We start from the raw sequence: 14,327 nt of genomic DNA, 5'->3' as shown, positions 1-14,327 counted from the left end.
AAAGTGGGCATGGGATTCGCATGAATCCTATCCACTTTGCAAGTACTGCAAAACGCTGCAATTTTTTTTTTCACCGGGGCCAAATTGCAGCGTTTCTGGCCCGTGGGGCCCCGGCCTAAACAGCAAAGAACCATAAATCTTTAGGATTTTCAACATGGCCTTTCAATTATTGCACATGAGAAATTCTGGCAAAAACGCAATGAAAAACTCAGCAGAAAACTCATATGAATTTCCGCAGCACAAAACTGAAAAACGCATGTACATGCGCGTTTTTTTCCGCGTCAGGAAAATGCAGCGTTTTCTCTACGGTTTTTTACGCTGTTTTTTTTTTCCCTCCGTTTCTGCCCAGTGGGGCCTTAGCCTTAATGTAATTGTTGTGAAACTGCAACGCCCAGCAGTCTCTAAGGGTTTGCTGGGGAGACTAAGTCAGTCAGGCCATGACCTGTTGTATACCGTGTTGTGGCCCTGCATATGGCTGGGGTCACATTCTCTGTTGTAGACTCTGTTGCCGAAACTGCTGAAAATTGGCAGGTAGAAAAGTCCTACACGTACGTCGGCCTCTTCTCACCACCGGTTTCAGTTTTTAGACTGCGGACCCCATTGACCATTAATCTGTGTGTAGCTGCTGAACCCGTGATCCGGCTCTCCGCCATTTGGGTCTCCATTGTTAACCTAGACTAATAATGAATGCATTTTGGTGTAAAGAACCCCAGGTCACAGGTCAGACCCCAAGTCACAGGTCGGACCCCAGGTCACAGGTCAGACCCCGATCCCTACTGTTATGTCACCTGGAGTCTTTGTCTCTACGTTTAGCTGAACGTTCGGCGCTGTGAGGAGATAAATGGTTGTCAGAACAAATACATCATGGCATGTCTTAAGTCCTCTCCTTCACACAGATGTCAGAAACTTCCTTTAGTCTTTGTATTGCCGCAGAATAGTTTTTGGAGCAGAAAGTACAGTACGTCCCCTCGCTCTTTTATTATCCGCCTATCAACAGATAAAAAGAATCTGCTCCTGTTCCCCCCGAGAATTCACTTAAGAGGTGACTCATAATCTCGCAGCTTCCTCCGGAGGACGCCTTTTACATATGTACTTACAGTGTTTTCATTGCTAACGTCTATCATGTATCTGATCAAATACCTCTGAAAATCCCCCGCCCGCTCTGAGCGCAGATACAGGGCTCTCCATCCGCCTCTAGATGAAGTCATTAGCAAAAGCGAGAGCCGGGAGCGGGGCGGCGGGATCTCACCGGAGTGCTGACTTGCCGCCGCTTTTACTTGAGGTATTTTAAGAACAAACCAAGGAGAAATACAGGAGAACGTTTCGTTCCTGTACAGGTGTCTGTCACAGGTTTCATCCTCTTGTGAATAGAGATGGTAATTGGGAGAGGGTTAGAGCAGATATTTTAGCTGTATGTTACGTGCTGTGATCACGACTTACTGTTAGGGCTAGTTCACACGTAAATTACGTGTCACTTATTTTGATCCTGAAAAAAAAGAAAAGCTTCCTAATTAGCTTTTTTTGGACCTTGCGGAGGTTTTAGGAGCTTTTTTTTAGCTTTTTTTTTTTTTTTTTTTTTGTAAAAACAGTTTTTTTAAAAAAAATGCCAGGCTATTTTCCCCTCCCATAAAATGAATGGTCCGAAAAAAAGTGTCGCTTTTTTTTCCGCACGGTTTTTTGCAAAAAAAAAAAGCGCGTTTTTTGCCTCCCATTCACTTCTATTGCTTTCCAGAGGCAGAAAACGTCTGAAGAAAGGTCATGTCGCTTCTTTTTTTTCTGCTAGCAGTCTACACGGACCACGATTGTAAAGGGACGGATTTTGAAGCGAAATCCGCTGTCAAAATCAGCCTCTTTGCCTCTGTGTGAACTAGCCCTTACGTGATCGCTCAAGGCCTTGAAAGTCAATGATGTATGTTATATATAGTATATCCTACTTGGTGCCCACTTCTGTAGAGCGGAGCGGGCCCCTATGCTTAGGATAGGTCATACATTGAAGATCAGTGGTGTCCGACACCTGGGACCCCTGCTGATCAGCTGTTTGAAGCCTATGACGCTATGACTGTTCACAGCTTAGTTTCATTCGAGTGATTGTTCAGAACTCACAGCCTTGCAAAGGTCAAAAGCTGGGGCCAGTCGCATCAAAAACCATCCGTTTTCCACAGTTTTTTTTTCCTTGTGCGATTGATGTCCGCAGCCGATCTGACACGTGTGACCTTACCCTAAAGTGACTACTACAAATGATGACCTATCTTTATGACCACTGGAAAATCCCTATAAAGAGTTTTACATCTGACACAACACCAAAAACTGATTTTGCCATGAAAGTCACAACCAGCCAAGTGTTTACCCTGCAGCGGCCACTAGAGGGGAAACTTAGTATTACAATATGACCATTCAATGAATGGATGTCCTTGTAATATATGGATGAGTCAAGTCTAGGGTTGAGCGATTGGGATCGGGTAAATTTCACGATTGTAATTGGAATTCCGATCCCGATCTTTTCTGGCAGGATCAAGGTCGGAGGTTATCTCAAGATCGGCTCAACCCTACTCGTGTATATATCATGATTAGGGTTGAGTGATCGGGATCGGCAAAGATCGGATCCCAATCGGCGATCGAGCAAATTTCAGGATCAGCTGGAATTGTTAAATATGAAAGGATAAGATGCCGTGTACTAAGTTCTTTTTATTCATCATTCAGAGACTCCAGTTCTGAAGACCTTTTCGTCCCCTGGCCATACCAGTCCCTCATACACGGGCGCAGATCTGTTTTGCAACCCAAACCATTATTTTTTAATTGTATAATAATTAGGATAGCGAGTCTCCCAGCAACAGGATTATGGGCAGTCTATTCTAGCACGAGGGATTGTATAGATCGTCTCTTCGCCTTGTTTCCCGCTCCTAGCCGGTCACTCTATATTTTGTGCACGTTGCTTCTAAGTCTAATAAAGCTATCCTAATGAGAACGGCTCTGATTGTAGCGTCACCTCCACGAGGGACTATACAAGGGATCTAATGATCAGCGTTTGCTTTATGGAGGTCTGCAGGGCTTTCTGATGACTGTCATAGTGAAAGGACATGCTAGGAATGATACCTCCAATGCCTGCACACACACTTGGCTTCTCTCTGGACTGTTTCATGGAATACCATTTATGGCCAAGGCCCCACGTTACGGAAACGCATCTTTTTTTAAATTATTTTCTTCTCCACTCTTCAGGCTGAGTTACTTTATATTTGTCTAGAGGGGAGGACGGATAAGAAAAGAAGCGCAAATCTTTTCTTTGCCTTGCTGTAACAATGCTAAGTTGTAGATCAGAGGCTATGAGAGTAAAAAAAAATGAGGCAATAAATAAATTAACCAGCCAGCAATTACTCACATAGCAGCAAAAAAGTCAATGGTACCGCACACTCTAAAATTATATGTGGTGCTAGCGAAAAAAGGTCCTTCGACCCAAATATACTAGTGAAAATAGATTTTGCTGCACACACTGTTTTGTGATCAAAGGAATATAGAGATTTATTTTACAATATAGTTAACGCCTTTTGACACAATGCAAAATATTGGCATAGAAAGACAGGCTAGATCAATTGGATATGACGTTTCGGTCCTTAGACCTTCATCAGACGCGATCTAGTGTGGTAGCAGGATCAGTATAAGTGTCAAGGCATGACTTTGATCACAAAACAGTGTGTGCAGCAAAATCTATTTTCACTAGCAATTACTCACATAGCGGCACGCCCTGGGCACCTAGGCGCGCAGGGAACTGCAGCCGGACCCATTCATCTGCGTGTACCAGTTGATAAAACCGTTCAGGGTCATGGGGGTTCCAAAGGTCGGACCTCCTTTGTGAAGTGGTGACATATCTTACTGATGCGCGATCACTTTTTATGATGGGTTTAGGCTCTTACAGCTCAGACCACATGTAGTGGGTTCACTTCTGCACCTACACCGTGGTCATCTCCTAGCGGACCCCCCCCCCCAATGTAAAAAGCAGCCAAATTCAACTGGTATACAACAAATCTGCAGCAAGAAATTGACCTTCTTTGTGTACTAATCTGCAAAGCAAGACTTGGGGCTGCGACTGGGACTTATTTCTATCTAATCCACTCCACGGCTCCTGTATACCGCAGCTGGTTACCCTGCAGACACTACGTCACGTGCGGCCCGGCCTCATGTAGCTTTTCTGCCATCATTTCGTAGATGATCTCGGGACCCCGATATTACCGCCATCCTGCCTAATCAGCCTGATGACGGAAACCTGAAAGAGTCACCGTTATTAGAAAATTAAAGAACCGCCTTTGTAACTTCTCCTCCGAGCCTTTGATGTGGGGCCGACTGAATAAGGACCTAAGAAAGCAAATATTGTAAGGCTTGTAGTTCCGAGAATCTTATAGAAATGTATTCTCTGGTAATAAATTCTCTCTTCTAGCCGACCGAAAATTACTTTGCTTTTTTCCCCCGGCGGATAAAGGAGGACGGATCTGTATTATGTTCTTTGTGAGATGGAAAGATTACGACTTGTCTTTTCCTTTGTTCTCTCTGTAGGTGTCTTGCATGGTTTAGTGGTTGTGAGACGTACCATCATCTCAGTTACTAGATGAGCAATATGGCTGCCTGTGTCTCCTGACATAGACCAGTGCCTGGAAAGCTTAAAGGGATTCTCCAGCTTTTCATATCATGTCATTTCTAGGGCCAAATGACTTTCTTCATATTTCTTTATTGTTCTTGATGCCTTCCTACAGAACTCGAAAATCCATCAGGGTTAAACTATAACTGTCCGTCTATCTACGACCACCACTAGGGGGAGCTTATTGTCTTATTATGGGACTAAGGATAGGCCATTTACATTAAAGGGATCCTATCATTGGATATGCTTTTTTTCTGACTAACACGTAGGAGTAGCCTTAAGAAAGGCTATTCTTCTCCTACCTTTAGATGTCTACTCCGTTCTGTAGAAATCCCGTTTTTTTTCTGTATGCAAATGAGTTCTCTCACAGCACTGGGGGCGGGCCCCAGCGCTCAAACAGTACTGGGGGCGTCCACAATGCTGCGAGAAAAATCTCCAGCGCCGCCTCCATCTTCTTCTGGAACAGCCTCTCCCTGTGTCGTCTTCCGTCCTGGGTTTCAATCTTCTAGGCCTTGCGCAGAGCCAATTCTGCATGCCCGGGCCACAAGAAAATGGCCGCTTACACCAGCTTGCTGTGTAAGTGGCCATTTTCTTGTGGCCTGGGCATGAACTATGAGATTTCCTTCTCATTCCCCCATCCTAGAGCCTGTGAACTGCTAAACTATGAGATCACTGTGTGGAAAGTCCAGGAATGGCATTAGTGAAGCCTCTTCCATTACACTGGAGGCAAGCTATAGAGGTCCTTCTCATCTGCAGCAATGGGAAACTGTGCACTGTTTTTTCTTCTTATGATCACTGTTGATCCACTTTGACACCTACGTCTCTGTAGGTCAGTTTGCCAATGTGTCTCGTGTGTTGTAAGTGGATGATCTTTTGTATGACGTGCGATCTCCTCTTTCTTTTTGCAGCCATATCATCCTGATGCTTGCCGACGACATGGCCTGTAACTCCAGGAATCCAAAACCAGGCACGGTGTTCAGCCACAAAAACATGGAGCTGAATGTCTACGGAGACAATGTGGAAGTTGACTACAGGGGCTATGAGGTAAAGCTCAAGTTTGTTCTGCAATGGAAAATGGACTTTTACAAATGGGTTTTGATAGTGTGTATTGTGTATATATGATAGATAATACTTTCCCCACTTACGGTAGATTGTCTCAAGAGAATTTTCTTTCATTTGCATTATTATGACAAGTGCAATCTTCTGAGAGCACAGAGCCTGAAAACTAATGCACTCACAGGCACCTGAGTAAGTGAGTAATATACCCTGTCTAAGCCTTTGATTGGACGCTGAAGCACAGCCCTGATTGGCTCTCCATCTCAATCTGCTGACTGAACAGACCCAGCCACAGTTTGACTGGTAGGCATATCAACCTTATAATAATAATAATAATAAATTTTATTTATATAGCGCCAACATATTCCGCAGCGCTGTACAATTTGTAGGGTTCAGATACAGATACAAAACAAAGAACGTCATTTCACACAATGGGACTGAGGGCCCTGCTCACAAGAGCTTACAATCTATGAGGTAGAGGGGGTGACACAAGAGGTAGGAGGGGCGGCATTGCTTATACAGTGTTCAGACAATTTTGTAATAGAGGTTGCAGCCATTACACAAACAAAGCTTTATGGGCCGTCACTAGTAGTGTCCTTTAACATGTGGATAGAGCATGGACAAATATGTTAGGCTGAAAAGGCATCAAGAAGGGTTTGCACCAGGAATTGTGATCGGCCTGTCTGAAAAAATGCGTCTTTAGTTTGCGTTTGAAACTGTAGAAGTTGGGAGTTAATCTGATTGTCCGGGGTAGAGCATTCCAGAGAAGTGGTGCAGCTCGGGAGAAGTCTTGTATACAAGCGTGGGAGGTTCTGATAATAGAGGATGTAAGTGTTAGGTCATTGAGTGAGCGGAGAACACGGGTTGGGCGGTAGACAGAGACGAGGGAGGAAATGTAGGGAGGTGCGGCATTATGGAGAGCCTTGTGGATGAGAGTAATAACTTTATATTTTATTCTATAATGAATAGGCAGCCAATGTAGTGACTGGCACAGACCGGAGGCATCGCTGTAGCGTCTAGCCTGATAGATGAGCCTGGCTGCTGCATTCAGAATAGATTGTAGAGGGGAGAGTTTAGTGAGGGGAAGACCGATTAGTAAGGAATTACAGTAGTCAAGGCGAGAATGAATCAGAGAGACAATAAGTGTCTTTAGTGTATCTCTGGTAAGGAAAGGGTGTATTCTGGAGATGTTTTTGAGGTGGAGGTGACATGAACGTGCGAGTGATTCAATATGAGGGGTGAAGGAAAGGTCTGCGTCAAACATGACCCTGAGGCAGCGGGCCTGCTGCCTAGGAATTATAGTAAGGCCTGAGACTGCAATGGATATATCAGGGACAGATCTATTAGATGGTGGAAACAGTAGTAGTTCAGTCTTAGAGAGATTTAGTTTCAGATAGAGCGAGGACATGATATTAGAGACAGCAGAGAGACAGTCACTGGTGTTCTGTATGAGTGCAGGGGTGATGTCACGGGAAGATGTGTATAATTGGGTGTCGTCAGCATAAAGATGGTACCTGAAGCCAAATCTGGCGATGGTTTGTCCAATGGGGGCTGTGTAGAGAGAAAAGAGCAGGGGGCCGAGGACCGAGCCCTGAGGAACCCCAACAGCAAGGGAAAGAGGGGAGGAAACAGAGCCCGCAAATGATACGCTGAAAGTGCGGTCTGAGAGATAAGAGGAGAACCAGGAGAGCGCAGTGTCATTGAGGCCGACTGAGCGGAGCATAGTGAGGAGGAGATGATGGTCAACAGTGTCAAAAGCTGCAGAGAGGTCCAGAAGAATAAGAATAACCTTAGGCCAAGGCCTCGCATAGTGGGCTGCAGCAAAAAAAAGTGTGCGAGAAAAATTGTGACTTCTGCTTCCATTATTACTATAGTGAAACCACCAGTGTTTTTGTAGATATAATTGACATGCTGTAATATACAAGACTGTCTGCTGCATGTATTTTTCCGCAATGTGTGGATCTGAGTCTCTAGCATCCTATCCACTTTGCAGGGACTGTAACATGCTATGGTTTGTGGGGCCCCGGCCTTAAAGTGACAGTCATGTGCCAAGTGCAGATAATTTCACAGATGAGTATGGCTAAGTTCACACAAGGGGCGGTGGGGCAGATTTTGGCACCGAGAGTGACACAGGGAGCCGCGTCACTCTCGGCTCAAAACCCGCCTGCCACGACAGTCACGGCTTCCCCCTCCGGAGCAGGCTCAAATGAATTGGCCGACTCCGGAGGTTGCTGCCGGCTGCACAAAGGGCAGCATGGTAGCCTGGCGGTCTACATAGACCACCATTGTGAGGGGACCGATGATGACGTGGATTACGCGCCATAATCCGCTCCCTTGGTACCAGTGTGAATGAGCCCTATGACGACTACTGGGAGGAGAAGTAAGAGCACAGATATTTAGATATTTGACGTCTGCATTGTGCTGTTCCTCTGTTCCGTTCCTCCTCTAGGAGGCTAGAAATGTATAGGTAGCTTCTTATACGCCCCTGCCGGACATTTCCGATGGTGGCTCATGAGCTCTGAGACCATGAGGGTTGGGCAATCCTTTTTTTCCTGACCACTGATGCTGAGGACAAAAAGGATTTGCCCGACCCTCATTTTCTCAGAGCTTATGAGCTACCATGTCCGGCAGGGGCGTCTTCCCCTCTGCCCAATTCAGAACACATGCACAGTTGGCTGACCAAGAGCATGCCTGTGTTTCGGGGATCAGGAGACCTCATATACTCCAAGAAGACCTGACCGGTTCTGATATAATCTGTGGATCGCATTAACTTTACCCTAAGTGTAAGAGGACCTTTAATGCAGTTTCCTAATGTGTTATGGAGAGGGGGGGGGGCTAAAAAAGCCAAAAAGATCAGTATAACGGGGGGGTTTCGCTGCATGAATTCTGTCCCCCATTCAATTCAATGGGATACTGTCACCACCTGCCTGATCTTTGGATGGATTCCAACGAACCTCCTATTGAAGTAAATGGGAATAAGAAATCTTTTTGCGGCCGGCAGGAAGATTTCCGCGGCATGATGGGGTCTTACTACAGAACCCCTGTGTGAACCAGACCTTAATGTACAAGTGCAGGTTGTTCATCCCCCCTTAGTGCTTTCTTTGTGCTCTCCATTGCACCAAATCCTGTTAGAAAGCTTCTTATCCACGTGTGACGGCGTGCTGCAAATCGGATTTAGTGAACTTTCTTCTGCTAATCCTCCTCTCCCACGTCGAGAGAGAGAGTCGAAGAAAAGAACTCCAAACTTCAGCCCTAAGAATGTAATGGAAAAAAAAACTTTTTTCCTCCCGCCATGTTTGCTCTATTCCGTAAAAGATGGCGCACCTTCCCTTTGTTCGCTGACTCGCTGCCTTTCTTATCTATATTCGATGTGACGTGATTCAGCGTAAAGGTTTGGGATGAGATGATCTTCCGTCAGTCACTCGGTCTTACTTTTTGTCTGCACAGTCTTACATGGCGGATGCCGTACGTGAGCCTGTTGACTCGGAGCCCGTATAGCCGTGGTGGAATCTGCGGTAATTAGGATCGCCATCTGTCTCCAGCCGTACAGATTCCCTGCAGACAGTCCGCCCACGGCATGTGTTGTCCACAGACTTGTGCAGTTACTAAGAAACAAGTCCATTAGATAGCCATCAGTCTTGCTGCCGACCGCAGAGATTATAGTCATTAGTGTATGGGAGATGAAGCAAAGCGGCCATTGAAAGAATAGATGTGGTTACAATCATTCAGTGGTCACTCACTATACAACAAACTTTTTTGAGATCAATAGTACAAGCCAATATAAGAAACTTTTATTAAAAAAATGCTCTTTTCTCCACTTATTTGACCCCTTGCAATACTAAAGTTTGTCATAAACTCTTTACTTTCTCCACATGCCTAACTCTTTTCCCACTCACCCCTCCTACAAGGCGGAGAACCCTCATAAATCAACAGTACAAGCAAATATAGGAAGTGTTGCGATACATCTGTTCAGAGAAAAATGTTCCTTTCTCCACTTATCAATAGTACAAGAGAATATAGAAAGTGTTGCAATACATCTATTCAGAGAAAAATGTTCCTTTCTCCACTTATCAATAATACAAGCAAATATAGGAAGTGTTGCGATACATCTGTTCAGAGAAAAGTGTTCCTTTCTCCACTTATCAATAATACAAGTAAATATAGGAAGTGTTGCGATACATCTGTTCAGAGAAAAATGTTCCTTTCTCCACTTATCAATAATACAAGTAAATATAGGAAGTGTTGCGATACATCTGTTCAGAGAAAAGTGTTCCTTTCTCCACTTATCAATAGTGCAAGGAAATATATAGAAAAATGCTTCTTTAAATACTTATATTTTTTTTCCCTGTCCCCTTCCCTCAAAATTGATATTCCTTGTACAACAATAGTACAAAAAAATTTCAGAAAATTTTTAGTATCTCTTATAAAAAAAAATGCTTCTTTCCCCACTTACCTAAGTCTTGTCTTGCCCTATCACGTGAATCTCTGCTGTATCTGTCTTGCATGACAAGGGCTGGAGGAGCAAGGGTTGAGTGATAGAGGAGACATCGGCTAGAGAGAGGCTGCTGCAGCTACTTAGGAAGGTTGTATCTCATCCCAAGTACTTTCTTGACCTCAGTACAGACCAGTCATTTGGGCCTATGTGATTGTGCATCACAGTGTCTTGGCTCAGCGATTGAAGGAGCGCTCCCATCTTATATTTCCGATATGCGGCCATTGTAGGATCAGCCGAGATCTAACCCCCACCAATTCTGGCAGTAAAGGGGGGTCAGTACTGATGTAGCAGTGTCAGGAGGGTTGCTGTGCTGTATACACGTATCCTCCGCCATTGCTGCTTAATATTAAATTCTTGGAGTGAGACCTATATCCACAACGTGGTAACAAACTGCTAGATCTGACCAGACCTGATTCTCTTGCGCTTTTAGGTGACTGTCGAGAATTTTCTTCGAGTATTGACTGGCAGGTTACCGCCCAACACACCGCGGCTGAAGCGCCTCCTATCTGATGACCGGAGTAATATCCTCATCTACATGACTGGTAATAGATTTTTCTTCTGAGCTGTGTTTGATGTTTGCCCGTATATTGTGCTGATGCCATAGACCTTCATTCCCTCCGCACTTACCAGGGTCACGATGTTGTCTGTATATTGTGATCATTATTGATTTCCTGTGGGCTGAGATGGTTCCTGGAGGCCCTGGGAAATGTTGGATAACAGGGACTGCCCAAAATGAAGCCTGTTGGTGTTTAGAGCGCCCCGCACGCACCTGTTCTTGGAGTAGGGGAGTAGTTCTCGGCACAGCTTTTGATCATAAGTGATACTGTGTAGAGAAGAGGCCATTGGGGTTGCTGGGCTGTGTAAACTTAAAGGGGTTGTACCACTAAAGCTCCTTATTAGAGATGAGCGAACACTGTTCGGATCAGCCGATCCGAACAGCACGCACCCATAGAAATGAATGGAAGCACCTGTGACACCGGCCGCCGGCAAAATCAGCGTCACAGGTGCTTCCATTCATTTCTATGGGTGCGTGCTGTTCAGATCGGCTGATCCGAACAGTGTTCACTCATCTCTACTCATTATCCCTTATCCACATGATAGGGGATACGTCTTAGATTGCATGCCTGACTCTCCACTTACTTCTATGGGGCCGTTGGGATTGCAGTCTCTGACATAGATGGGACGCCGATCACACAAGCGCACTGACTCTCCATTTGCAGACTTTAAGGAGACCCTTGAACCCCCGTTCTCCTGATCACTGGACCCTCAGCAATTTGACAGTTATTCACTATCTTGGGGATAAGGGACTTTAATGGCATTATCCCTTTAAAGGGGTGTTCACATCTTGTAATGTGATGGCATATTCTTAGGTTAGGTCAGCACTTGGGGGTCCAAACTTGGGGACGTCCATAATCCTGTGAATGAAGGGGCCACAGCAGAGAATCGGCACTGCAGCCCAGTCACAATCTTTCACTGCACAGTAGCGCCCCCACCACTCAGCTGTGCAGGGGAACTGCAGCCTATCGTCATTCAAGTGTTCTTTGTACAGCTGTGATTGGTCATAAAGTGATGGGAATACCCCGTAAATATGATTAGGTGACCCCATTAAAGGCTTATTCCTATCTTTCCAAATAACTTCTGGGATGGTAATACAGTCCTATGAAAAAGTTTGGGCACCCCTATTAATCTTAATCATTTTTAGTTCTAAATATTTTGGTATTTGCAACAGCCATTTCAGTTTGATATATCTAATAACTGATGGACACAGTAATATTTCAGGATTGAAATGAGGTTTATTGTACTAACAGAAAATGCGCAATATGCATTAAACCAAAATTTGACCGGTGCAAAAGTATGGGCACCTCAACAGAAAAGTGACATTAATATTTAGTACATCCTCCTTTTGCAAAGATAACAGCCTCTAGTCGCTTCCTGTAGCTTTTAATCAGTTCCTGGATCCTGGATAAAGGTATTTTGGACAAACAATTCAAGTTCAGTTAAGTTAGATGGTTGCCGAGCATGGACAGCCCGCTTCAAATCATCCCACAGATGTTCAATGATATTCAGGTCTGGGGACTGGGATGGCCATTCCAGAACATTGTAATTGTTCCTCTGCATGAATGCCTGAGGATTTGGAGCGGTGTTTTGGATCATTGTCTTGCTGAAATATCCATCCCCGGCGTAACTTCAACTTCGTCACTGATTCTTGAACATTATTCTCAAGAATCTGCTGATACTGAGTGGAATCCATGCGACCCTCAACTTTAACAAGATTCCCGATGCCGGCATTGGCCACACAGCCCCAAAGCATGATGGAACCTCCACCAAATTTTACAGTGGGTAGCATGTGTTTTTCTTGGAATGCTGTTTCTTTTTGGACGCCATGCATAACGCCTTTTTTTTATAACCAAACAACTCAATTTTTGTTTCCAAAATGAAGCTGCCTTGTCCAAATGTGCTTTTTCATACCTCAGGCAACTCTACTTGTGGCGTACGTGCAGAAACGGCTTCTTTCTCATCACTCTCCCATACAGCTTCTATTTGTGCAAAGTGCGCTGTATAGTTGACCGATGCACAGTGACACCATCTGCAGCAAGATGATGCTGCAGCTCTTTGGAGGTGTCTGTGGATTGTCCTTGACTGTTCTCACCATTCTTCTTCTCTGCCTTTCTGATATTTTTCTTGGCCTGCCACTTCTGGGCTTAACAAGAACTGTCCCTGTGGTCTTCCATTTCCTTACTATGTTCCTCACAGTAGAAACTGACAGGTTAAATCTCTGAGACAACTTTTTGTATCCTTCCCCTGAACAACTATGTTGAACAATCTTTGTTTTCAGATCATTTGAGAGCGGGCTGTCCATGTTCGGCGACCATCTAACTTAACTGAACTTGAATTGTTTTGTAGAAAGAAATGGTCCAAAATACCTTTATCCAGGATCCAGGAACTGATTAAAAGCTACAGGAAGCGACTAGAGGCTGTTATCTTTGCAAAAGGAGGATGTACTAAATATTAATGTCACTTTTCTGTTGAGGTGCCCATATTTTTGCACCGGTCAAATTTTGGTTTAATGCATATTGCGCATTTTCTGTTAGTACAATAAACCTCATTTCAATCCTGAAATATTACTGTGTCCATCAGTTATTAGATATATCAAACTGAAATGGCTGTTGCAAACACCAAAATATTTAGAACTAAAAATGATTAAGATTAATAGGGGGGCCCAAACTTTTTCATAGGACTGTATCTGCTCCCCCATCCCAACCAATATGGCTGGAACGGAGGGGTTATGGGAACGGCGTATAGGAGCACTGCTTGGTTGTTCCCATAAATCCCGGCCATAGGGTTTAAGACGGGAGCGGTTATTCCCATCTCAACAACGATTTTCCGAGATGGCATTAACCCTTTAAAATGTCTTGCCATTTACAATCCTAAGTCGTCCTTCTCTCCTTGCATCCATTCCTCTAACACCATGATTTTCCGTTCTCTTCCAGGACATGGTGGAAACGGTTTCCTGAAATTCCAAGATTCAGAAGAAATCACCAACGTGGAGCTCGCCGATGCTTTTGAACAAATGTGGCAAAAAAGAAGGTAAAACCCATGTGGAAATCACAAGTCAAAAACATAGAAAATAATGTGCTGACAGCTCGGGCGCCTCCTCCCTCTCCCCTCTCTCTGGGCGCAGCAGCTGAAGGATAGTTTTATTAAAACATAATCTCTTTTCCAATAACTTTTATTACTGGTTTCATTTTGCACACAAATAATACAAATCCCAACAAAACCTGTGACGATGACAGATTTGCTGTAAGATATTTTGATACCGTTGGCAGCTTAGTCACTGGATCCGGCAATATATTGTGCTCGAAAGTGAACGGAAAACTTATTTATTTAATACCAGCAAGCAATAGAGAGAATCCTAGTAAGTTGCACCATGACAGTGATGCAGGCAGGGTGAACCGAAACCTGTGTCGTAGGCAAAGACCCAATGTGACCCTGACACAGGGATCAGCAACCTTTAGGAATAGCCTTAAGAAAGACTATTCTTCTCCTACCTTTAGATGTCTTCTCCGCGCCGCCGGTCGGTAGAAATCCTGGTTTTCTTCGTTATGCAAATGAGTTATCTCGCAGCACTGGGGGCGGTCCTCAGCGCTC

At 44.5% G+C, this 14,327-nt stretch overlaps 1 protein-coding gene across 1 annotated transcript in view; it reads left to right on the top strand.

The window, feature by feature from the left end:
- PIGK (phosphatidylinositol glycan anchor biosynthesis class K) overlaps nucleotides 1-14,327 on the top strand; it is an 88,259-nt gene that overhangs the window by 10,409 nt on the left and 63,523 nt on the right. The window contains exons 4-6 of the mRNA XM_075287800.1: nucleotides 5,536-5,671; nucleotides 10,609-10,720; nucleotides 13,670-13,766. Of these exons, the coding sequence (XP_075143901.1) occupies nucleotides 5,536-5,671; nucleotides 10,609-10,720; nucleotides 13,670-13,766 (345 nt within the window). The remainder of the gene's footprint in view (nucleotides 1-5,535; nucleotides 5,672-10,608; nucleotides 10,721-13,669; nucleotides 13,767-14,327) is intronic.

The sequence above is a fragment of the Leptodactylus fuscus genome, chromosome 9 (assembly GCF_031893055.1).
Source record: "Leptodactylus fuscus isolate aLepFus1 chromosome 9, aLepFus1.hap2, whole genome shotgun sequence".
NCBI lineage: Eukaryota > Metazoa > Chordata > Amphibia > Anura > Leptodactylidae > Leptodactylus > Leptodactylus fuscus.
This window is presented reverse-complemented; position numbering and strand designations above follow the sequence as displayed.